Consider the following 27,104-nt stretch of genomic DNA (forward strand, 5'->3'; position numbering starts at 1 on the left):
GGCCACTACCGTTTGCTTGATCCTCATCCCTAGTCTTTGTTTGCTGCAACTGCTGCCGACTTGATCATCGAGGAAAAGAAAGACGCCGACAGGGTTTGAACATGGGAAGCCGGGATCGAAAAGTCGAAGCCCAAGAGACGATCAGGACTTCGGGAGATAAATGCTGAACAGTAAGTCAGTAATTTAACCAGATTTGCCTCAACCGAATTTTATCGGGTTAAATAGTTCGCGGTCTAATCGATCGGTTCGTCCGAATTTCACTGGGTTTTAAACACAGCCAGTTCAATTAAGCAACCGGCCCGATCCCATAGCCGGATCACTGGATTTCTGATCTAACCGACCGGACTGGATTTAATAACTTTACTTTTTATGTATGAAAGAATATCATAATTTTGAACAGATATATTTTTATCATATAAAATTTTTAAATAAAAATATCAATCTATAGATATTAAAAATATAACGAGAAACAATAGCTATGTGATCAAAAAAAAATGGCACACTCCAATTTGGATTTCCTATATGCAAGAGGTGCACAAAGAATCTACTCATACGTGCAGTAGCTAGGAGTCGTCAAAGCATAAGCTGCCACGCCAAGGACCATAGGCCCAAAATACTACCAGCTGGCACCCACTGCACTCTTATTCAGACGGATAATAGATTTCACTTCGTGCAATACACATGGGATGAGGTTGAGAGCATCGCCATGATCACATCCCACGCAGAAGAGCGAGAAACGGGATAAAGATGACCTTTTGGAACAGGAGCACTGAAGAATTTTACGTAGCATCATAGAAACCATAGAGTGGGGCAACAAGATGGGCAATTCAGGTTGAATCTAATGGTCCTCTAAGATCTGTTTGAATCATGAAAAATAAGACATATAAACAATAAATAGAGAAGAAAACTTCTCAGTTTCATTGAACCCACATGCTAATTATATAAGACAAGATACGATTGACATAAGTGACAAACAAGCCCCAAACAGTATTTATTGAAGGAGACAGCAAATTGCACATATGGCCTAAGTTTCACAGTTAAATACAGCAACCTGGAACCATCCTATCTGCAACACCCGAGCATTTTCAACTATATACCTGACAACACATTATGAAAACTGGTAAGGAGAAGTATAACTCCTGCAGCTTGAGGCACAAATGTCATTATTGATAAAGAATGACTCGAGGCACTTCTATTAAGCACCGAACCAGTTTTGATCCTTTTGACTCTCTCTCAACTTAAAACATGTGCTGTTAAAAGCTTCAAAGAACTCTCTTTGAATCACGGGCTGCTGCAATATGATCCTGCAAGAGGAGAAAAAGCATTATTGCACCGCAATCATATTGTTTCCATGCACAAGGATGAATTGGATGGCCCAGCAATGAAATCAGTTGGAGTACAACTAATAAACAGAATTCTAATAACAAAGGGATCAGCAAGAGCATTACTTAAGTACTCGTACATGTATGTGATCCACATGAGCATTTGCAGAAACATGAGGATCAATCAGGAGATGCATGACACTAGAGCTGGAAACTGGAAGAAAGCTTAAGAATATAGAATAAATTTGAAATTAGCAGTACTTCTATAGTAAGTGCATGGCACATATCAAACCCAATTAATAAGGATGCCAGTCTATATGTTCATCCCTAGGATTTAGCTTATTGATTTGCTGCATAGATTGTTCATATGGATCAAATTGCATAAATTATGAGTTGTGACCACATGATATATGTAGACTTGACAAGGAAAGTTTTTCCATGCTGCAGGAGCTCTGCAGAACTGAAGCTAGTGAGCATAATCATCCACCCTTTCCCCAACCATTTGGGGAAAACTGAAGCTAATGAGCATAATCATCCACCCTTTGGGTTGGCTAACTGAAGCTAATATCGCATGGTTTCTTATATGACTAAATCTCTTGACATTCAGCCAGGTATTTGTCATGTTCTCAGTGGAAAAAAACCTACTGAAAGAATGAAAGAAAGGTGCTTGTGTTATCGACCAGAAAACTTTATGCAACAAAATATGACGTATTCACCCTTTTATTTTCCAATATGTGCTGGAAACTGCTAGTCTGATACTAGTTTGACTGTATGAGCATCATAATTCTCTCGTGTGCGCAAAAGTTTCAGCGGTGAAGAATAAATCTAACATGGAAGCGCTCGATTAATCACAGTTACTTCCTAGAACATGGAATCTTCAATATTTGATTTAAGCACACACATGGGAAAATCATACCGATATAAAATCGAAAGCTTTAGTCTCCTCTTTCTTCGAGCTGTTCATGATCGGACCATGGCTTTGAACTGAATTATTTGAAAGCTGGAAGATATCAGGGAGGGCTGAAGAATATCCTCCATTGGCATTTCTAGCCACATGCCCAAATCCGGAATCAAGATTGCTAAGGTTTTGAAATAGTAATTGTTGTTGAGCAATGAAAGATCCCATCGCGCCATAATTCATTGGCTGGGCAGCAAAAGCTGGATTAAACATGATGTTTGGAGGCATGCCATACTGCATGGGCGCCTGAGCATACAAGGTGTCTGAACCAAGAATACCAGTAAATGCTCCTTTTGTAGGCAGCTGGCCTGCTTGACTACTACCATCTAAGAAAGTCACTCCTGGAAAGGCACCTCCAGATGCTCCAGCGGGTCCAGGTTGTTTGTTATCTTGGGCCATTCCATTGAGAGTCAAACCAGCCATCAGATCATTCACATTCCTTCTATCTGCTCCAGTATCCTGCAGAAGCTGCCCAGAGTTGACACCAAGAACATCGAGCAATTCAGACTCATTATCAGCAAGTAAATTGAGTTCAATATTGGATTTCTTATCATCAACTGTCAGTCCAGAGAAAAGATCATCATGCTCCTTGTCTTCAGTGACATGAAATGATACATCTGCAAATGGATCATCCACATTTTCACCCCCAGTGGTACTGAGTCCAGAAATAAGGTCACCTTCAAAAAGATCATCAACCAGAGGAGTGGGCAATGTTAGATTCCCAGTGCTTTGATCCCCCTGCTTCTGAGTGGAAGCTTCATTTCCATAATCATCTGGATCACCTGTATCAATTAGGTCAGACATCTGAACTATAGGTGCAGGCGCAACTTTTGCATCTGATGGCTCCCCTGCATTCCTTGCTCCATTAGTCTGCTCCCCATCTAGAAGACTTAAGACCTAAAAAAAAGAAAAACAATTACAACCTCTCAGAATTGCAGAACTGATAGCAGAAGATACAGAACATTGTTTGTATACTGTGAAGATAGCAAGCCACCCAGTCCTACAACCTAAGATTGTCTTACATATAACATATCTCTAAAGCTAGTAATTCGCTGCCAAACAAGTTCTCTCTTCTTTTGCTATTTTAAAAATAACCAAATTGAAAACCTAAAAAAACAGTTAAAGGGGGATCAAATGAGCTACGTAAAAAGGGCCAACTGACACCATCTTGACCTCATGTCAAGCATAGCTGATGCGAGTGGAGCCCATTGAGATGTGTCAGTAAAGAAACAAGTGAGGGCAGAACACTGAGGGCAACACAGGCCAACCCAATAAACGGAATTGCTGAAAATTGACTTGACAGCATTTTAAGTTATTCAGGTTACCTCTCTCCCCCTATCTCTGTGTGAGTTGAATGGCATAAATGTGAACCTTTTTGCAATCAAAGTCCCTCTCTCTCTTCTATGTTAATTTGTTTAATGGCATATGCATAAATCTTTTCACAGTTGTAACTTAAAGTCAACATCCTATCAAAGTCAACACCTCACTGGAAGGTATGCCTTCAGATTAATTTCATAGTAGGTGTATTCCAATATTAGATAACAGAGCTGAATACCACTATCTTGCTCGGCATTTGGCTGTACTTAATGTAGCTCACATGATGACAAAAGGATGCATAAGATCTCAGACAGCAGCAGTTTTTCTAAATAGTCAGGGAGATCCTCATGAAAGGTATAACCATATTGAGTGAAATTTGACAATTTTAGATCTCTCCCTATTATCTGTCACTAAATGACCCATTCCAAATAATTCACTGGACCGTGAACATAAGCCCTTTTTTTTCCGGGGAGGTTGGGGAGATGATTCATGAAATACAGAAGCTAACATCAATTGTCTAGCATCAGGTACCAGCAGAACAATGTTCTAGTTTGATTGTCATATTTCCTCAAATGGAATAAAATAAGCATTCTTACAAAATGAGCCAAGGACTAATCCCTACATAAACAACCTTTTTTCAGTAAAATCACTAACAGATCTTAGGCACATCGCTTCAGCACAAATAAGACAGCTCCAATTTCATACATGCTAACATGTGCATACTCATGCATCATGCATGCTAGTATTATGTATATATCCACAAACGACTACCAGGCATACTTATGGCATCCTAAGTGCAGACTGCCCTAGGACCTTGACAGTTACTTGAACCTAATTACAAGATTTAAAATGATTATCATACAACAGGAATGCCTGGGATTGGGTACTAACCAACCAAATCCAAAATACCATCTTCATCATGCAAGGCCATTCAAACATTGGGTTCCTCCTGTAAGCCTTTAAGGCTTGATTCTTGCCCTATATTCGTACGCAATATAAAGCTTCATATATAATAAGGAATCGACAAAAACAACTAACTGGAAACAATGGTATCAGTATATCAAAGTTCATTGGTCTAGAGACTCAAGGATTCCCATTAAAAACCATTTCATTGGCCAACAAATTGTAATCCTTCAAAACTTGGAGAAAGCGTACACTAACACCTAAGAAAACTCATTTACAAGAGTGACTAACATAATGATGTTTTTAATACTCATCTTGAACATGCAAGAGAAAACAACAGGAGCAAGAGTTGCCTAAAAGGAAAAACACAATTTTTTGGCTCTTGTGCAGCTTCAAGAGGGCCACTTATAGTAACAACAATAAATTAAAATTCCATCGTATTGGAGGGATGGCCTTTAAATGTTACAATTGAAGCTGGTTTATCTTTCCATTGCTGTATATGTAGCATACATATCCGCCTTTCTTAAAAAACAAAAAATTAAAAATGATACAATCTGAAGCTGAAACATCCATAATTTTTGAAATATTTTCTTCATTTTTCACGGTGTTTCAAGTATTTTGATAAAGTTTCCAGATTTACCAATGCTTTGCAGTATTGTTGAATACCAACTGGCCAAAGCACACAGGGTTTAATTATAATGATGAGCTCTGAAACCAAATTCTAAACTCGCAAGGATAAAACAAGTGATTCCCACCATAACCAGAGACATGGTTAAATTGCCAGAACATGTCAAAGGTGATAATCTTAAGGTGCATTTGGTTAGCCATTAAAAAAGTACTTTTTTTGCTTTTTGATTTTTAAAAAGCAAAAATCAAAAAGCAATGTTTGGTAACACCATGAAAAGCAAAAATCAAAAATCAAAAATCAAAAAAATCAAAATAATTGCTTTATATGCAAAGCAAAAATTTTTTGCTTTCCAAAACTTGCTTTTCTGCTTTTTTTGCTTCTCCATATCTAAAACGCCAAACCAAAGAGTAAAAAGCCCGAACCCTTCTCCCTCGTCGAGCTCTTCACCTCCCCACCCTCTTCTCCTTCCCTTCTCGAACCCTTCTTCCTTGTCGAGCTCTTCACCTGCCGTCCCTAAATGTTGCTTTTTGCTTCATAGCAATATAGTTACCAAACATACTTTTTGCTTTTCTACTTTTACTCAATAGCAAAAATCAAAAAAAAATAAAAAATACTTTTTAAAAATCAAAAAGTGTAACCAAACGGTTGCGTTTGGTGCATTGCCAGGCAGTGGTAATCTGGATTACTTGCAATCTGGATAGATTGCCAGTAACGTTGATTACTGTGTTTGGTACACAGGTAATGTTGTAAAAAAAATTACTGACAATCTTGATTGACATGTTTGGTATGATAATCATATTACTGGTAATGTAACATTAAATTTCTAAAATACCCTTAAATCAAATTATTAGTTTAACAATTTTAAACTATTTATTTATTTTTTAATAATAAAATTATTATATGAAAAAAAATTATTATTTTTTAATACCTATATTATTATTTTTATTATTATTAATTATTTTTTTATTTTTTTTCCTTCTCCTTCCCTCACATGCCACACCCCAACCCCCCTGCGCCCCCTCTCGTGCCTCCGGCACCGCACCCTAACCTCCCGCGCTGTCCTGGCCACCACACCCTGGCCCCCTGACCACCCATCGTGCTACCACCCCTCCCCGACTGCCCGCACTGCTCTGACCACCGCACCCCAACCCTCCGGCCACCCATCGCACTGCCACCCCTCCCTGGCCCCTTGGTCGCCCGTGCTGCCCTGGCCACCGCACCTCAGCCCCCCGACCGCCCGTCACGCTACCACCCCTCCCCGGCCCCCCAGCCGCCCGCGTTGCCCTGGCCACCACCCCCCTGCCCCCTGGCCATCCGTGCTGCCCTGGCCACTGCTTCGTTGCCCCCTGGCCGCCCGTCGCGCTGCCTTCGGCAAGGACCACGAAGGCAGCAGGGGCCATCGAAGGAGTTGGGGGGTTTGAGGGGGGAGGCACGGGTTGGGGGGGAGGCATGTGGTGCCACGCGGGGAGGGGAAGAGAGGAGGGCAATTTCGTCAAAAAAATTTATTACAAGATTACCTCATGGGAGGTAATCTGGATGGCCACCCCTCCCCTTGATAATCCAGATTACTTCATAGGAGATAATCTGGATTACCTGGTAATCCGAATTACCAACCCAAAAAGCATACCAAACATGGTAATGTGGTGGGGCCCTTTTAAATTGCCAGCAATCTGAATAGATTGCCAGCTACCAAACGCAACCTAAGGTCTAAGAGGCAAATACATTGAATTGAGAAAATGAATGTCCTTGAGATAGATTGTTTTGAGGACAAAAAAAATGGTTCACTAAATAGAACATAGTGGTTATGCATAAAAACAGGATCGGTGTGCATAAATGTACTTTAAATTCATGCAAGTACCTAGAGAACATATATATTTTATAAAGATGGACTGCTAGATATGTTTCTAAAAACCAGGGGGAAATCTTAATCCGACCCTCTTTTTAAAACCTTGATTCTTGAGCACCAAGTTTCTAGATGGAAGGAAATTGAGTAAGCATGAGTTTGGAAGTAAGAGCCTCTAATGGAAGCTGCGACGAAGAGATACATGAATAACTGGAAACCATTTAAATGGGCAGGGAGGATTTCTGCTTTCAGATAATAAACATGATTAAGCATAACAATGTGGCTTACCTTGATCACCTTTTCCCTCAGAGAAACTTGAGGTAACTCAGAACATCTGACTACAGAATCTCTGTTTTCACTAAAATATGATGCTATAATAGAACAATGCTCATCATCCGTTTTCCTCAAAATTGCTTCCAGTACACAGATAGCCTTCATCCGGACCTGACAAAACCAAATTAAGTTTAAAACTCCCATGCAAATCTTTCTTTACTAAACGAACTCATCTCTGTGCATGTGCATGTCTGCAGGAAAAGGAGGCTTTTCACATTCAAGTAACATACTGTGCATAGACATCTCATTTTCTACATTATTATAAATATTTTGAACATATGCCAAATTTCTAATGTGCCAAGAAGAGCCAGATATGCAGAAGTGAACCGATAAAGGGAATTATTTATTGTGAAATCAACTTATTTATGTAAAAATCAGATCAGTTTCGATCATTGATCATTCTAATGGATATGACTATAGATTCATAAAGCAGGGTCAACAAAAAAAAAAAATTACAATGAAAAAAGAAACAGAAGGCTTGATGTGAAAAATGGCACATACAATAAATTAAGTTGTAATACAACCTGACGCAATGTTTCTTGCATGCTCTGCAAAGAGCCAACAAGCAAAAACTCATTTCAGTTGAACAGGAAATATAATCTTATTCAAACTATAAATTTTCTAACCTTGGCTTTGAAGTGCTGACATGAGTACACCCTCACTGTAGCAATCACAAATTCTCAAAATTCAATATTAGAGTCATAACATATGCACTCTGAAACCTTGCCAGCACAATGTGGATTTGATTCGAGCAGGTTGATATAGAGGATTTTAAATCACTCTATATTATTTACTTTGATTGCTCAAACTGACTAACCAAATCCAATGTTGTTCAACTGAGTTAGACAATGTGAGATTCCATCAGAAGCTCTTGTAAATGAAGTCAAGAAAACATGCACCCCTCCAAAATAGTATTACAAGGCAAGCTATCAAGTGTGCTTCATATCCTATATTTCTATTTGATACATAAGATGGTTTTCATTTACACTACCCAGATTTGAAATCCCTAACATAGAGATACTATATCATCATAAAATATTAAATACCACTGGAAAGAAAATAATGTTACGTCAGAATGTAGGTCTAGGAAACCATCGACACAGAAGCGCACCACACTGAAGACAGATCTCTATGAAAGGACTCCATCCATCCATCATACATACGTACATACAAACATATATTCAGCACTTATCATGCAATATTTAGTAAGCAAACTATGACAAGCAAAGGATGAAGACAGCACACCTGCCACAAATGAGATTGGAGCTTCATCTCAAGTGCATGACTCATAGATACTGCATCCAGTTTCAATGCCTCAGTAAGAAAAGCCTGAAGAGCATCACGAGTTGGGTGCAGACGAACACCTCCAGAAGTGACAATAGTCTCCAAAAGCCTTTCCTCACGACTTTTAACCCCTGAGTGACTTGAGCTAGTATCCTCATGTGTTGCTGTCCCTGTTATGGTCATTCTTGAATCTGAGCTCCATGTTCCAGAAGCCACATTTTTTGAGACTCCAGATGATGTCCAGCTTGCCCTGTGGTGCTCATCACCTTCATATTTATCAAGGCTATCTCTTTCTGTCGTTAGAGACCACCGCAAATTTGGGCTCTTGTAACTCCCATCGTCAAATTTCCGTATCCCATGGGCAGCAACAATGGTGTTTAATCCCTGCTTGATGGATGCACTACCAAGTTCCACCACTTCACTGAGAAAAGACTTCTTATCTTCTGTTGGCATCTCAAAATTTGTATTACCAAAGCCTTGGATGCGCTTGTTAAGACCTTCGACTGGTGCTGCTGCCTTGTTGTCATCAGTAGCAAAGATAGCTTGGCTTGCCTCATGAGCAGTGTCACGGACAGCCTTATTTGGAGCATCTCCCTTCAGAGAATCCGACTGGCCCTTATAATGAAAAAGCTGTCGGATAGCTGCTGAATGTCGTTGCATTTCCCTCCGAAACTCATTGCCTGACTTTCCCACCGCATATTTGATAAGCCGTAATGCCTTGCGATGAACATAAACAGAATCAGTAACTAATATCATTATAAATTTCCAACGTCAAACAGACTCATCTTTCCTCAAAGAAATACTGGGTGTGTTACGCATCGTTTACTATTTTCTGATTTATTATTTTGCCAATAAATGTAGCATACCTAAAAATTGTGTGACATAGCTGCAGAACAATGAAAAAGACGGTCTTAATGTACAAAAATTGCAGCCAATTAAGACAAACTGTTGCATGAGTGGATGATAGAGTGCATATCACTAAATTATTAAAACTCTCGCTATTATGAACCAATGATGAGAGTTCCAAAGTATCCACCTAAGACATGAATTGCAACAAGATTCTTTTTTTTTTTTTTTTTGGTTGTTCTGGTTCAACCCCGAGATAAACTTTTAGAATTTGGAATGTTTATCTTCAAATATATGACGTTCACTACAACCATATATAAATTAGGATTTTCCAACCAAAACTAATGAGAGAGGAATGACATCAAATCTATACCTTCTGCTTGACGATGGGGCTCTTGTGATCAAGCCGTTTGAGAATATAATCCGACACCTCCTTGACGATGCCCGCAGGAGAGGTCCTCAGAAGCTCACAGATCTCCTCTAACTTGTAGACGGGGGCGACCTTATCTTCGTCCGTCGTCACTCCATCAACCATGCGAGATCTCCAGTACGCTTCCACAGCTCTCCGGCTTGAATCCATATCCAATAATCAAAAGTACCAATATTAAATCGCAACAAATCGCTCAAATCGACTCGAGACCCTAAAGAAACGAGCTATCACTGCACCGCGAGCACCCCACTACAATAATAATAATAATAATAATAATAATAATAATAACAACAATAATTCGATCTTGACGGAAGTACTCCAATAGTATGATCCCCAAATCCCGGATCGCAGCTCGATATCAACAAACCAACCCTAAAGTTAAAATTATAAGATATTCAAGGGAAAACCCCGGTGAAAAACCCTAATATTTCGATCTCGTAAAGAGAAGAGAGGAATTAATCGATCGGAAGGACGGAAGAGGAAGAGGGCCAGAGATTTTGGTCTCTGGTGGAAACCGGAAGGAACGAAAAGGTGATATTTTTTGGGAGAAGCATGGAAATAGAAATTGGCATACAGGAAGAAAGTATGCCTGTGGCACCGACCGACGGACCGAGGCACCAATTGTGTGAGTCGCATACATACGGGTTCGGGTTGTATCGTTCGCGCGAAAAATGATTATCTTGTTTTGCGACGCCGACCGTTGGATCCCATCCCGCACAGATCGGAAAGCATGATCAGCTTGCACAGCTCGCAAAGCTTCTATTGCGCTATCCAATGGTGATTCGCGAGAAAGAAGATGAATCCTTCTTGAGAATGGATCCACGGGGTGCTATGCATGCTTCGTCCATCCAAAAATGAGTGACCCCACACGTGCACATTAAAATATTAAAAAAATAAAAATAAATAAATTTTAAAAATATTTAAATAATTTAAATAAATATCATATTATTATTTATTTTTGATGAATATCTCAAAACATACATAAAATCTTATTATAATTTTTTGAGTATCGCAGAAAATTCTATTCCATCCTTCTTTCTCCTAAAAGATGCAACCACCGTCCCTCGTGCATCACGTTCTCTTCACTAGGCCCCTGCTCTCCCGCACAAGCGGACGGCAAGTAACTACTCTCATCAGAGCAATTACCAGAATTGGGCATGACACAATACTATGATATTATACTGGGAGTTTTTGGTTGGATCGGTATTTTATTAAACGGACAGGAGAGTTTAAGTCTTCAATCAATGACGGAGGGATATTTGAATGCATGGTCGTCTCCTGTGTGTTGTTGGATGGAGAATTAGAGTTGAACTGTCAACTCACAATTTAAAGATTTTTGAGTTACTGCCACTTGTTTTTCTGCTGAATTATGCTGTCTCGTATGCGTGTTACCCATCCGATACACCAAAATATCTTTTGCTCGCACACGATATCTCACGAATATCACGATCAACATCAGGGCACCATGTTAAACGCCATCCAAAATGATTGCTGAGTGTTTCTGAAAGAACATTATAGATTCGATACCGCTACTCATGTTTGATCATAAATCACTGTTATCTGTATCATGTCATGCAATTCATACATTTGATCGTTAAGTCATGCTGCAGAAAAGCATATTTGTGGATCAATACTGCATATTTGGCTTGATTACCAACATTTGGAGCTCTTGAAAACAATTACAGTAGGGGATGGATTATTCAGAGATCGGTCTGATTGTTCTAACTTTCCTCTATTCAAAGAACATTTGATAGTCCTCAAATGTCCTGAGCCTTGCCGGACGGATTTCTTTTGGTACATTTGGCAGATTTTCTTTGAAAGTAAATGTTACAGACAACACAACTGCTTATAAACAATTACTAATAGAATCAAGAGCTTGCCTTGGTTCTTTTCTAGGTGGAGAACTGGAAATATGATTCATTTATCGTAACTGATAGAAATTGATGTATCCTGAATAATAGATACAATATTAACAATATAATCTGTTTTTTTTTTCTTTTTAATGACTTATTACAGGTTTTTTGATCACTAAGTATTAAGTAATACATAACACGTAAAATGATGACTAATCCCTTTTTTTCGCTATATTAAATGGTATTTTGACATCAGGCCATCATAAAAAAACAACCTTCAGCTTGTATCAACACCCTGATATCAATAACCAATCGATATTCTAAAGATTTCAAGAGTTTAAAATCCCCGTGCCATAATCCTAGAATAAACAGATACATGTTACGGTGAAATAAAAACGAAGGATGTTTTGTGGAGACACCGCAGCTCAAAGGAACATAGACCCACAAAGAAAGATGGGGAGACGACTCCAGATGATCTCTGTCAAATTCTTGACTTCTTGTCGGCTATATGCTGTGTGGCGTGCACCCATGTTCGCACGCACACAGTCCACAGAGACACATGCGAGCATGCCCAAACATTTGATGCCTAATAAAATGATCCTTCCACACATGACACGTAGCAACCACAACATCCCACGTGCCCATAACATAAAGACACCAAAAAAGTAATTAAACATCCAAAAGGCCACCGAAGCCCAAAGCCATGATGAGTATTAGCAGAAGAGTGGGTCAGAGCCAGCAATCCGACATAAATCAGAAAGAAAGAAACCAGTGCAATAGCAAGGGACAAAATTATGAGACAGTACCAACGGACAGCACCTACAATTTTTCAAGCGAAGTTAGCTAGGTCTATTGCCCATTCAAGTTAAAACACGCCCATTCAAGTTAAAACGCACAGCAAGATTATTGTATATAGCAACGCATATCAAGTTCAATGCAAAGATGACCAATATCTCAGCACGCAAAACTAAGATCACCAAGGGATGCAGAGATGACGAATGCCTTAGCAGTTAGAACACCAAGAAAAAGATCACTAGGGTATGAAACATGAGACCTTCATGAAATCCAGTGTGTAATTAGCTTGCTTCATTTCCTCAAATCATGGGAGCATAAAAATTCCTAAGCTGGCAAGTCGTGCAGGGATCTGAATCTTCGTACAATTATATGATTCAACATTAACTTCTTACTCCACAATATTTGCACTCAAGAATCACCAAGTCCTTTATCAAATCTGCTCTAACTAATCAAATAAATAAATCCAATTATTATGGGAAATTCAAGCTTTTGAGTTACAACAGCAGCAGAAACAATGCAAAGTTGCAGCCAGACTTATCAGGAGAAATTATAAAAACATGAAAATTAAATTTTCCAAACAATAAATACAGAACCCTCATTTAATTTATTAGTACAAAACATATTCCTGAACATCATCAGATTCATCAACTATAGTTTCATTTCTAAAGAGGACTTTGAGGTACGGAAGAACCTTTGGAAGCACAGGCAAATCTGCTAAATTAACGCTCATTAGGTCAAAAGCAATACATGTTTTGTGCATGTGGGTCTCATCAAAAACTGGGATTTTTGGATATCTCTGGCTAAAATGAGTGAGGATGATGCGGTAGGCATCTGCTGATGTACCCACTCCAACAGCCTCCCTTGTTGTGCTATGGTTCCTTGCTATTGCTTCATCTCCCATACTGTCCTCAAATGTTGCCTGCAAAGGAGGTCAAGTTAGCTTATCAACACAAAAAATAAAAATAAAAAAAAAAAGGCAAAGAGGGAGAAACCCTTAGGGCCTATTTGGCAGTGAAGAGAGATGAAGCATCAGGGAGAGGGAGGGAGGGAGTGAGAAAAGGGAGAAAAAGAACTGCAGAGAGTCTTGAACTCGATTCTAGTGGGGATTTTTTTTTCCTGAAAAAAGAGAGGTCTTCCTTTTTTAAAAAAAAAAATATGGCACGGATCAGCCCCACAACCCCTTCCCCTCTCTTCCCCTCCAGCCTCTTTTCAGATCCAGTGGGACCTTCCCAAACAGACCCCTAGATGTGGTTTCTTACCAAAGAAATATGGAAGATGATGTTGATGATAATGATGATGATGAAAAAAAATTCATGCATTGGTTTCTTTCATTAATATATTGTTGCTTATATCTAGAAACTTCAGGGTGAGATTATAATCACTCCAAGACATGCTAACTTCCCAGGCCATGTCTGTTAAGGGTATACAAAACCTAAAAAGATTATGTCAGTCCATGTCGGTTCAAGATAGTTCACCATACCATGACAAAGGATAGAACATCCACAGTTTGCAAACTAAAAAGAGAGTTGTATAAATACATGACAAAGCTTACGTTGCAACAAGAAGGTAACTGATAATGTGGCATATTATGCATTTTCCTGGTTCAGCATGCTTCTTAACTCTATTGACATCATTTTAGGTTCAAAGACCAGTAGCAGAAGAAGCATCAGTTTGGGCATGTTCTAAAAGAGATTTTAGTGTAGTAGTTCCAGTCCCCTTTAGAAGAGACATGATAACTAAGAAGATTTTAGCATGTAAAAAGTACAAATAACCAGAAATTGTCCCTTAAGATTTCAGAAATCTTTTATGCATTCAAGCAATATCAAGTTCTTAAAAAGCTAAATGTGAGATTTAGATAACGCTGCATTGCAATGGATGAGATGGTAGATTGCATGGAAAGTTGAACAAGAAGCTACACATGCACCAATACAGACTGGACATGAATCCTGGAAATCTGGGATGACCAGAAGACCTAAGCATAGTATGCATTTTATCATGATTAGACATTAAGTTGCTAAGATGTACACAACACCGTAAATTACAAGGTTTCAAGTTTGTATATAGAAGGACGATGCATGATTCAACAAACTATACAGTTTCTGATCCTAAGTAACTCAAAAATACAACAATTAATTTGGATTAGCTTGTTTTAACTTTTTTCTCTCAATTTTCTTTTTTTTTTTGAATTTATTCCAACTTTTTTGACTGAAACTCCAAAACTCAAAAGAAAAACCATAGAAACTGCAAAAACAGGAACTCTACCTAGGGAACAAACCAAAACTGAAAGCAAGTCTAAAAGCTTAATGAATTGCAACACTTATTGATTTAATAAATTATAAAATTTGCATGTAGAAAGAAACTCAAAAACCATGGAGATCTCAAAATTTTCTCAAGTTGCAGTTTTAATTTCACATTTCTTTGTGAGCAATATGGTCGTAACGTGCCACCATCAAGATTTGAAACTTGACCATCTTCCATTTGCAAGCCCTTTAAGCAAGGTTCTAAATCCCATGGGACAGAGCTGTTCCGGTTTTCCTATAGAACAAGATACGCCGCTGTTACAGGAACAGCCCACTCCAGGTCTTTCTTTTTCATTCTATAAACCAATCTTGAATAGTTATGGATATAGGCCTAACTCAGCTTGCATATTATCTAACAAACTTGACTAGTCCAATCTATGAATCCAATGGAACTTTCAACCCATTCATCAAAACAGGCCCTTAATCTTATATATGGTCTCAAAAATCTTTTCTTCTTTTCCACAAACTAAAATCTACATGACTTTCCTTTTTTCTCTTTGCTCCATGCTTTCATTCTTAAATTCTATGAAGTCCCAGATATGTTTTCCTGTTTTTACAAATTCAAAACTTCATGATCTTTTCTATGTTTTATGTCGTTTGCCCTGTGCATTCATTCCTAAAATGGTATGTTTCAGTTCTGCTAGGAATTGAAACTGTACATGTTTCCAAGGTTAACCTTGACAACTACAACAAGTAGGCAAACAACAACGTCTAATACCGCAATGCTACTCACCTCATGTACAAGCACCGTTGCATCACGGGAGGCATCTATTAGAGCTTGGCAGGGCCTTGTATCACCAGAATATACAAGCTTCCAGCCAGGAATAACTTTTCCAACACTGTTTACCCTCTTAGTAGCCTTTAAAATAACACCAAATGCCTGGGGGCAGTGTACAACAGGAACACTATATAAAGCTTCCAAACCTGCTGCGGAGAGCACTTCCTTCAATCTCATCAGAACTGGCAGAGCCATGGCAGCATCAACTGGACTCCCAGGTCTTTTCCAATAGCTTTGCATTCGACTGCTCTGAGCAAATAAATTTGTTTCCAACTGACCAGGTGCAACAGTCTCAACCCCCACACTCCCATTAACCCTGTTGTCTGAATGTTCGGAAGAGCAATCTTCTGCTGAATCACTAGAGTTAAGAAAAGCATCCATTGAAGCTTCTGTAGTGTGCCTGCAATCCAGGAACTGCATATCAAGATCTTCGAGTCTAGAATATGCATCCAGAAATCTCTTCAGTGGTCTTGGCCCAATCACAAGTAAGGGTTCATGGCGTACACCCTTTAACAACTGATACCGCAAGGCAAGTATTCTGGCTAGACCAGTGTGATGATCAGCATGAATATGAGAAATCCAAATACATTTTAAACTTTTGACTGCATCATCAGCACCTTTAACACCAAATCTGGAATGTCAAAAAGATTCAATAGTATTAGTCTATAAAGCCAGGAAGAAGAGAAAATCTGCAAGCAACCATTTTTGCTGAAAGATAAAACAACCTTCTTTTCAGCTGAGCCAAAGTTCCTTCACCACAATCGAGAAGCAAACTTCCTCTTGAGAAAAGATTAACAAAAATTGAGCTGACATTGCGATACTTCGATGGCTGTGATGAACCTGTACCCAAAAGAATGATTTCCATGTCCTCCCTTGTCACATTTTCCAAACAAGCTGGAATATCAGGATTGTGCTTAAGCTTCTCTGTCCAACCATCACTTAAACAAGGAAGGTCCTTTTTAGATGCATCTGCCCCTTGATTTGGAATCAAGGAATTTTCATTCATCCAAGGTTCTTCCATCATAATTATGTTTTCATCCTTCCGAGGCATCATAAGCTTATCTTCTAAAGGACTCTTCTGCCAAAACCGACTAATACATTTTGAAACATCTGCAATTTCAGGGATTTCTGAAAGAAGCTCATCCACAATCTCTTCGTAATTTAGCGAGCATGGAATAACAGATCTGTCCAAACCCAGCTGTGAGTAAGGACGCAAATGAAACTGAAAAACAAATCAAAAAGATGGACAACATCAAACATACAATTTTAACCCTTTACAGGCAACGGTCATAACAGAATTCTTGTTACATTCTCCAGCAATATTCTTGATCGTTCTAAGAAAACTATAATATCAAACTCTAACAGCGGAAAATTAGTGAACAACTAAGAAAGATAAATTTTGAGACAAAAGAAGCATCTGAGTTCAAATAATGAAGCACTTTTGTTTGGTAAAATATGGAGCATTTAACAAATTGTTATATAGAGAAGAAGCACATATAAGAAAGTACACATGCTATTTTTTGCATAATTATGGCATCAGTAGTCACCTTTTTATAGTACATTATCGTTGCATTTTACCATGGTATTTAATTCATAAATTATTTAACTGATAAAGAAACATCCAGAGCAAAATCAGATATCAAAACATCCTTCAGTTATAAACGATTAAAGTAATTTTTATGTGATACGAAGAATTAAGTAATAAAAGATAAGGAGCTAACTGTTTGAAATAAGACATCCCATTCAACAGCTACTGGTTCATCAGGTGACTGACTGACTGCAACTGGAAGCTGCTTGATGTAAATAGTAGATAAATAATATCTTGTTTATCTTAAGCAACAGCGCAGTACATCTCACATTGTCAACTAGATTTTTCACTACATGATCGATTGGTACTAATGAATACCCAACATAAATCATGGAGAAGTCACATCACAAAAACAGTTATGATGTAGGAAACAGTGGTACGAAATAAATTTTATTGCAGGATCCAGCAAACATGGATCAGATAGTCCTGCACTATGTCTCATGTACTACTTTACATATAGCACCAATCCATAACCACAAATCTGGCTAACCAATATAAATTGAAGCAGCCTATTTCTTACCTTAAGAAGATTTTCAGCTGAAATGCTTTCACACAGAGTCGAAGAATCCTGGTAAGAAAAACAACTGATTCAAAATTTCAAAATATTGAAACCTGAAAGCAAATAATAACTTGGATCTGAAAAGTTATGCCTTTTATTAAGCATTTTGAACAAACCTCACATGATTCATTCGACTCAAAAGAGAAGTCATTGATCTGATGAAGAGACCAAAATCTGTAAGCAGGGAAGAACTGAGGGCACAAGTAGCTAAGCCGTGATGAAATTCTTGCACTTGATTTTAGGATTGGCATTTCCATATTTCTTCTGCAGAGAAAGTCAAGAAACTTAAGAATAAGAACCTAACAAGAAATGATTGACCATTTTAAGGGCCTGTCAGAATACAACCATGCAAATACTAAAAAAATATTTAACATGTTTTAATGTCTAGACTTGATGACTTAAGAACATTGCAAATGCTATACATGGTCATCATATGCAAATTTACCTGAATATAAGACCATCCTCGCATTTCTCAACTAAATAAGTAGGTCAAAATATGAATAATAAATGCTTATAAGTGTAAAAATCAATTTAAAATAAATGCACCTTTTCTTTATTATATAATAAATGATATCCCAGTATGTGTTGCATTGGTCAAAATGCTAAAATATAGCTCCAATTCTCTACCAACCATTTTACAAATCATCTCTCAAGCTATAGTTGTCTATAATACCAGGAATGCTGAGCTGTACCCCCACTTCATATAGGCCTTCATATTGATATCCATATTTAACGTATATACCATTCATTAGTTGAGCAACAAATCTTTATGGATCATTATAGTAACTTTAGCTATAATAGTGGAAAACATACTTCATACAGTTTCCATATGCCCACCCACACCCCCCCCCCCAAACCCCAAAAAAAAAGAAAAAAATGTTTTGCTCATTTTTTAAGAAATAATTAAAAGGAGTTGAGACCAGAAACTTGAGTTGCTGAGGTATGGCTGGAAATCCTTTCCAGTTTATTTTTCATTTCCTTTTCTGAAGATCGCTGGTGCCCCTTATGCATCAACTCTAGCATTATTCAGCAAGACAGCACATGACTAGACATTACATCATCTGTGGTACAAAATTGGTCAACCCAAGGTTGTTACAGGCCAATTTCTCAGCCATCTCAGTGGGGATTAATTTTGCAATGAACAAACATATCAGTTTATATCAGCCAATATGGAAACGTAGGGATTTGAAAGAAAATAAAAGGTTCCAATATATCGGTCAATATATAACAACAAAGATAATGACATATTGGTCAAGATAGTTAATAAAAAAAAAAAGATTAACTACCAAATTAGGCATTGAATTAAAATTTAGTATAGAAATTAAAAAACCCATTATAGGATAGTAAAAAAAAAAAAAAAGGACTACTACACCTTACCCAATACATTTGCATCATATCCACCAATATCTCAGTATTTATCACTATGTACTAGCCCATATGATGATACTTTATATACATATACATGCAGACAGACACACACATGTAAGCATACATGCATGAATACACATTTGTGTAATTATATACATATGTGTGTTGCATAGGTGAGTGTCTAATCCCATTACAAAGTGATATCTTGACCAATATGAAAACCATGAATCAGACTCAACTGTAGACAGCTGGATTTGATGTTGGAAAACTACATTTAAAAAAAGGAAAGACAGATGCTTATGATTTGACTTCAACATGCATAGAAACCCCTTCAAACATTATCACTTTGAACTCATACAAGATCCATCTTTTACTTAATATCTACCCTTTGCAAAAGACTTTTGGGCTGGCATGGGCATGTTCCATGAAGATTTGAGATTGCATGTAGAAAAAGTAATGCTCAAATTTATGTCAAAGAGCTAGCAAAAATGGAAAGGTCTAATCTACCATGGCGAAGAAAATTGTAGAAAGGATTTGGTCATGCTTGAGGCAATCCTTAGTAGGGATAAATGGCAAATAAAGATTTATAAAACCCGCAGCATATAAATAGAACAAGGCTTCTTGGTTATGTCTATGGCTATAAAACTAGACTATTCTTACTCCCTTATCACACATCAATCCTCAATCTATTATTTCCAACCAGACCATTAATATGAAATTGATAAAGATAGATATGCACAAGCAATTCACAATTGGATGTTTGCGCTATATTTTGACAATTGATAAGCATAAAGAACCAGTATCAAGCAAATCTCACATTTCATGTCCTGCCATGATATGTTGTGCACCACCAAATTTTTTCATCCACCTCTGATAATCTACACTCCTTGTCACGGAAGCTGGACCCAGGTGAATTATACAATTTACAGTTTTCAAAATCTCTCTTGGTCGATCAGCAGAATCCATGTAATAAGGATTAAGAGACTGTATGGACAGCAGTTCAAAGATATGAAGCGGTGTAGGGCAGTCCACCAGAAGTACAATGGGACCAGGGGATGAAGGCCCAAGTACATCACTTGGATGAACCTACAAAAACATGGCAAACAAGCAAAACTTTGCAATGCTTATATGTATGCTTAGACCTGGAAATTCATTATAGGTCAACTGAAAAGTGGAAGTAGCAAATGCTGCAAGAAATTTAGAAAGAAGTGGCAATTTTCTACAGAATAAGGCTTAAGGACAATATGTTTTTCATAAGAGGGATTAACAAGATCGAGAAAAAAAATAATACTATTTACTATATGGAAACGTGAGACGACAAGTGTTCTTCATGTAAGTTTTACGGAACCAAAAGCCCATTTTCTTTAGTAAAAGCTGAACTGAAAGCTTTCAAAAGATTAAAACATTCAAATGACTGACCATAATGTTGAGGCGATCTGACATGACTGAGTTCCCAAGTTGCAGTTCACGATATTTTGGTCCAGGTCTCAACCCAAGAGATGCAGCTTTAGCTGGGTCAAATTTTCCCTTTATTTCTGGCAGTTCGCATGCATAGATCACAGCAATCTCACCAGGCTTTAGTGCTGATCTTGTTTCAGCGTCCAAGCTCTGTAGACATGGGGCACATTCCAATCTGTTAACTGACTTGTGTTCGCTTCACCAACCAAATAAAATTAGGAACATTAGAACTGACCACAGTATTTTCTGAAGATCTTGGCCTCAACGGAATAGCAGATATCCGAACCACTTCATCGTCAATAAGAACAATAGGATCTGTGGATTTCCCAACTTCTGGACCAGAAAAGTTAGCTCCACCATCTGGTGTCACTCCAAAGCTGTGTGTGTGAACCATGGCAGCATTTGGGATGAAAGATCGCATTGCATCAACTAAATAGTTAAGATCAGAAGGACCCCATACATTGATCTAAAATACAAAAAGCAAAAGAACACCATATGTTATTCTAAAAATATGTTAAGTCAAAGGCATTTATATGTGAACATGAAAATGAATCAATTTTCAAGCAGAAGGGGGGAAAACTATCCTATTACTTACCGACATTCCTTCCTCTCCAACACCTGCTAAAGTAAGCAGAAGACCTACACACAAGTGAAAACAAACCATCGTTTATGCATTTTCTATTTTAAGGTATAAATAATAGTTAGAAATCAGAGATTAAAAGGGTGACATCTTCTACTTGGCCTTCTTAGTCACAACATGTTCAGTTACATATATCCTCAATCACTTTTAAACCCATAAAAAGAAATTTAACTACCATTCCAAGTAAAACAGTCACTTACCTGGAAGTCCACCTGCAGTTTCTGAGCACACTCGAGTCAGAAACATGTGATCAATCTGAGAGAAGAGGAGAACCCAATCAAAATTTGTTCTGAAAATGTAAAAAGCCACGGCTATGACCACAGGAAGTCCAGCACCATCTTGGTAATTACAAGAGGATGCGAAGAAATATAAAACAGAAGAAAAGAAGTTGGTAAAAATAAACCACGGCCAAGTGACATAACTAAAACAGAGTAAAAAAGGAGAAAAATGGAAAAAAAGTAAAATTATTTGACCTCTCAGAGATCCCGTACCTTTGATAACTTGATCTTGTGCTCAGTGCAGAAACGCTGCAACCCCTGAAACCAGATAAATTCAGTTAGAAAATGGGAAAATGTCAGTAGATGAATAGTATTCTCCAACATAGTTTGTCTCCATTTCTGAGTTGCAAACACTAATGCCAAACACACCTTTCTCAACCTTTGAATATTGTTGTTTTCTCGGCAACATAATCCTACAAAGGTTTATATCGGGCTTGTTGCACAGTAGAAGAAATTCTATCATCACTCTATCTGACAACATAAGATGAGGCCCTGTTTTTGCAACCTGCCTGAATGGAATTCACATCTCCTTCATCTAGTCGAGAAGGGAAAAAGTCCCGCAGGGAATTGGACCACAAATCGATAGGAATTCCCTAGGGATTGCCTTCACATAGATGTTAAATGGCTTATTTAAAATCTTTAGACCGACCGACCTTCTTTCATCATTCCATTCATTCGTCTGCCCTCTTTGTAGCCCCTTTTGGATCAGCTGGGCTTTCCTTCTGCATGACTTAAGAGTAGATTTCATTTGACATATAAAGGAAGAATTCATTAGTGACCTCTTAATCTCCTCCACTTGGGACTTGTCAAGAACTTTATAAGTCTCTCCAAGACAGCGCCCAGATCATTACACCTTTCGTGGACTTTAAAGCCATTGGGCAGTTGGGGTCATAAAGTAACCAGTCTTAAGGTTCTAGGAGAACTGTAGGAAGGTTTCTCATACCAAACCAACCCACTGAAATGCAAATAGGGCAGGCTGAGTCTGAGAATTAGTTTCCAGCAGAGTCAATATCTTGTTAGTGAACATCACATCACCTTTCAGTACGGTAACTTTTTTACGACTTCACTCCAATAGCTAGCCCCACCTTCAACATCCCCCTCCTTGCAGTTCAAGTAACGACTTCAAGCAAGAGCCGTTTCTTTGAGTTGTGTCTATGCTTGCCGCTTGCTATTACTAAGCACACTCTTTAGCAAGAAGCTTTGTTCAATCAAGTAGGCTAGTTCGAAGGAAGAAAGGGAATGTCATTAAGCAACACTTTTGGCGCTAAGGTAAAGCACTCTTGATGGACGGAGGTAAAAATCGCTCTCTATGTTAATTTCTCTATGGTAAAAGAAGTTCAACGAACCCAACACCATTGTATGAGATCACAATTCACCCGATATGTTCATTCAGGGTGAACAAGAATTGGGGATTGGATGTGGGTGAAATTCCTCCCAATGGTTGAAATGTTCGGTCAACTCCCTCCCCCTTTGTGGGGGTCCGAACCCCTACGAGTGAATAGAAAAGGAAGGAAAGAGGCCCTGGTGAATTGTCATAATAAGTGAACAAGTGTAAGCTTCGCTGCTCGATTGTATGGAGTACTGACCACACTGAGGGACGGGCCCTAACTAAATGTCTCTTTGACATTTTATTAAGAAGTCGACCGTAATCAATATCTCAAGATAGATTATGCATTTCAGTACTTCTGCATACAATATCATGAAAAAAAGGAAAAGAATTTATCTTCAGATTTAGCCCACAAAAAATTCTAGAAGCCTAATTCTTATACATTATTCGCTCTTGCCTATTCAGTCATATGGTTTGCAAGATTATGCATATGAGAACATATTGTAAATATCAACATTACAATGATTTTGTGCATAAAATAAGCTACTATGCTATCCATCCCCAATGCTTCACAGCCCAGGAAGTTCTGACAAGAATCAAGGTTAAAACTTAAGTGTCACTGGAGGTGGAGTTTGAAAGACGAGGCAAGCGGATGTTTGAGAATTCAAGGCCATTAGAAGCATTCACATGCAAGATGATGCATTTGAAACGATAAGTACAATCCTAGGGCATAAGCCAGTTGAGATATCATCATCAAGAAAAAAAAATGAGGCAAATAGGTAGTCAACATGGAATGGAACCCACCTAGGTATAGATTTTTCAGCTGCAGCACATATATCGAAGGGAATTTGTTAATATGATGAGCCCAGCAATGAAGAACCCAAGCCAAAGGGATGATGATACAAGCTAGCAACAAAGTTCTTTGGCTAGCAAAGACAATCTCTAGGGAGGTATGCTGATTGGCCAGTAAAGACAACCTCTAGTAAAGATGCTGTAGGCAGAAGATGCTATAAATCTCTAGAAAGCAGATGAGTTAACAATAAATGCCAAGTGCACTAGAGAAGACAATCAAGTCCCAAGGAGTGGAAGAAGAGACAAGCCAATAGCTAATGAAAAGCATGATACAGGTGATTATGTCTTCATACAGACATCCTGGGATGATAATGCTGGAGTAGAGACATCCACAGCATGAGAGCTAAAATGCACATAAAAGAAGTTTGTCTTAAAACTCAAGACAGTAAGCAGAATGATAGCAGCAAGAAACCCAATTTTACAAGTGGTATGGTGGATATGATGAAGAACATGTGTGATTTATAAAATAAAGATGTCAACTACAACTGAAGGTCTCCTGATAGGTATATAATTTGAAAACAAGGTATTCCTAATTTGCCTGAAATATAATTGGTGATGAAGCCTGCGATGAATTCCAAACCCGTTAATCCCACCCCCCACTCCACCACCCACAGCCCAACCTCCACCTCAAGTCTTGCTTTTAAGCCTGTTCACATAATGGATGACCAAACCAGGGAACTGCTCCAGGATTCTGTTTCTATGTATGTGTGTGTCTCTGTGTATGTACAATTTGTGTAAACACACATAAGAATACATATTGACACAAATAAATACATTATGAACAAGAAAAGTGGGCAATGCACTAATTTCTGCTTTCTCTATTCTTTCTACCGCAACTTATCTGATCGCATTCAAGCTTCAGTTGCCATGATTGTTGGGTGGACAATAAAGATGAACAGCAATGGATTCGGAAGGATTGGTTGGCTAGTTAAAAGGGCTACGCTACAAAACAATGGTATTGCAATTATGTCAATGGAATATCCACCCTGGACCATTAACCACTGCAGTGGGGTAGTAGTAGTGCTTGTTGTGTTTTTTTTGGCCCTCCAATATAGTGTCCACCACACATCATGCCTCAATGTACATAATGTGAGCCAGATTAAAACCTGCCAATGCATGCCACATGTGTGTCATTTATGTCGGACACCCCGAGGGTGGGATGTCAGATTGAATCTCTATTGGATGATTAAATGGCCTAGTCAGCTTTGGAATTTACTTGTTTCCCTGATTGCATGACCTGCAAGCTTAACTTAGTCAAAGGAGAAAGGAAGAATCACGGTGGAAGGGCTTTACATTTTTTGATGAAGGAAAACAAATTTGTGTTTCTGATGGGAGGAACTTAAGGTGATCCCATTATGCTAATAAAGACTAGGTTGTCAGGTCAACAGACTGAAAAGCAGTTACTGCATACTTGAGGAGAAGATGGCCATCATTTCTACACTCACCAAAGATGTCTCTGTATGCTAGTTGCACTTGCAATTTGTTTAGCTCCCATAGCCAAGGTCATGCTCCTATCAAGATAATATTTCACAAAATAATAACAGCTAGTCCATGAAAAGGAACCTAGTAATGTATCTTCATTTTGTCATATATCATACCATATCCAATTCCATGATTTAACTCTCAAATCCAATATCACCTCATGCATCACCACCTTTCTTTTGGCTGAGTTATACCTCCATCCTTCTCAATTGGTACCAAGAAAGCCCAAGGTTAAACCCAGTCAAGAAAGACCTCAATTAATTATCCGCAACCCAATCAATTAAGAACCACAATAGCCCCGAATGCTTAGAATCATCAATCGACCTCAATTAATTTAACATAAATTTGACGTCTTGTTGCAACTTTTTTACACCAATCACTGAGACAATAAATATATTGGATTGCTTGAAAATGCATTTCTAGAAAAAATTATGTAATTTTTATTGTAAAAATTATAATGATCTTGTATAATGAAACCCCACTTTATCTACATTCTTCAAAGAGGACTTTAAAGAAATGCAACTAAAAGTAAAGATGGCTGGAATAAAAGAGTTGATGTTTCACTTTAGCCAAACATACCTCACCAGCATTAAAAATAAATCTCTGTTTATCAAAGAACAGCAAAACTGATGGTGAGGTGTCCTGTGTGTCCATTCCTGTCCCCAATATCTGCAGAACGAAACCCAAAACAAAGGAGATAAATCTATTCACAGTAAAATGATTCTGCATTATCTAAAACCATATCAACTACAAAATGATTATAATACAGGATCTCTAATTTCAAAACCATGAATACAATCTTGAAATTTAGTGTAGCCTACCAAAAAGGAAGTCCTAATCCGGCCCAAAATGATATTAGACACGGGGCAAGAATAGACGAAAACATGAAACCGGTACATCAATAAATTTTCAACGACAAATATAAAAAGCAGAGAACTCAAACAAGTCATTCGAACATGCTGTCTGAGAAGATTTAAAGATAGGAAGTAAAAAAGAAAGAAACAGGGGAAAAACGGAAGAAGCCAGAAAGAAAAACCCATGGCACTGAAAATTTCGCAGCCCTGACTTTAAAAATGTTTCCTTTGGAACTTTTGATCAAGAAAAGGATTTAAGACTAAAGAATTTGGAGATCTGGAGAAATTTAAGATGTTCAATTTTGTACAAAGACCTGTGTTACAAAATCATTATAACAAACAAATCTAAGGCCTATTTTGAATCTTCTCTTTACCAGAATCGAAGCATTTTAATACTTTTTTCTTCAATATCGTATCATTATCAACCAGCCAAATCTTTGAATCTTTTTACCAAAATCTGATCTTTTAATTCCTTTTGCTTAAATTTTAACAAGATACGAGATTCAAAGTAGGAAATTTGGACAGACTATAAAATCGGATTCCCAAGATTTCAAGAACCCACGAGAAGAAGATCCCAAGAACAAGAAAAGATTGAAGCAATCCCCACCTGAACGTAACAAATGGTGTTGACAGGATTCAGCTTCCGCATCTTGAGCTGGAGGGTCTTGGGCTTGCCGCTTTTGTCCCTCCCCTCCGCCCTCCTCTTGTTGAATCCCAGTCCTTCCTTCTCTTCCATCTCCGGCGCTCTCTCCCTACCCCTTTCTTCCCTCAACGTACTGTTGCCTCTCCTCTGGGGTAACACGCCGCGGCGGCCCCGTTCTTCCCTGATAGTACTCCTGCCTCTCCTATGGACGCCGCCGCCGCCGCCGCCAGCCCTTCTTCCCCTCCTACCGGAATAGGAGAGCACGGAGGTGAGAGGGAAGTGACGTTTGAGGGGAGTTCTGGGCTTGGAGAAGAGAAAGGGGGCGAGGGAGAAGCGAGAGAAGGGATTCTTGGAGAGCGGGGACGTGGAGGGGAGGAGCAGCCTAAGGCTGGAGGAAATTTGCGGCATTCTGCGTGATAATGGGAGCAGCCCCTAATTTTAAGGGTTTTTGGGGTTTGAAGGAGC

General features: G+C 38.4%; 1 protein-coding gene across 1 annotated transcript; it reads right to left on the bottom strand.

Annotated features, from left to right (window-relative positions):
• Nucleotides 1–1,026: 1,026 nt before the first annotated feature.
• On the bottom strand, nt 1,027–27,104 carry LOC105040871 (uncharacterized). Its single transcript, XM_010917609.4, has 17 exons — nt 26,604–27,104; nt 25,722–25,811; nt 21,695–21,739; nt 21,404–21,458; nt 21,159–21,202; nt 20,799–21,029; nt 20,525–20,713; nt 19,923–20,191; nt 17,854–18,001; nt 17,699–17,746; nt 16,316–16,812; nt 15,546–16,221; nt 13,144–13,431; nt 8,550–9,305; nt 7,260–7,415; nt 2,239–3,177; nt 1,027–1,304 (listed from the first exon to the last, which is right to left on the bottom strand). The coding sequence occupies exons 1-17, from the start codon at nt 27,045–27,047 to the stop codon at nt 1,263–1,265; spliced, it is 4,917 nt and encodes a 1,638-aa protein (XP_010915911.1). The 5' UTR covers nt 27,048–27,104; the 3' UTR covers nt 1,027–1,262.

This window comes from Elaeis guineensis, chromosome 3 (assembly GCF_000442705.2).
Source record: "Elaeis guineensis isolate ETL-2024a chromosome 3, EG11, whole genome shotgun sequence".
Classification (NCBI taxonomy): Eukaryota; Viridiplantae; Streptophyta; class Magnoliopsida; order Arecales; family Arecaceae; genus Elaeis; species Elaeis guineensis.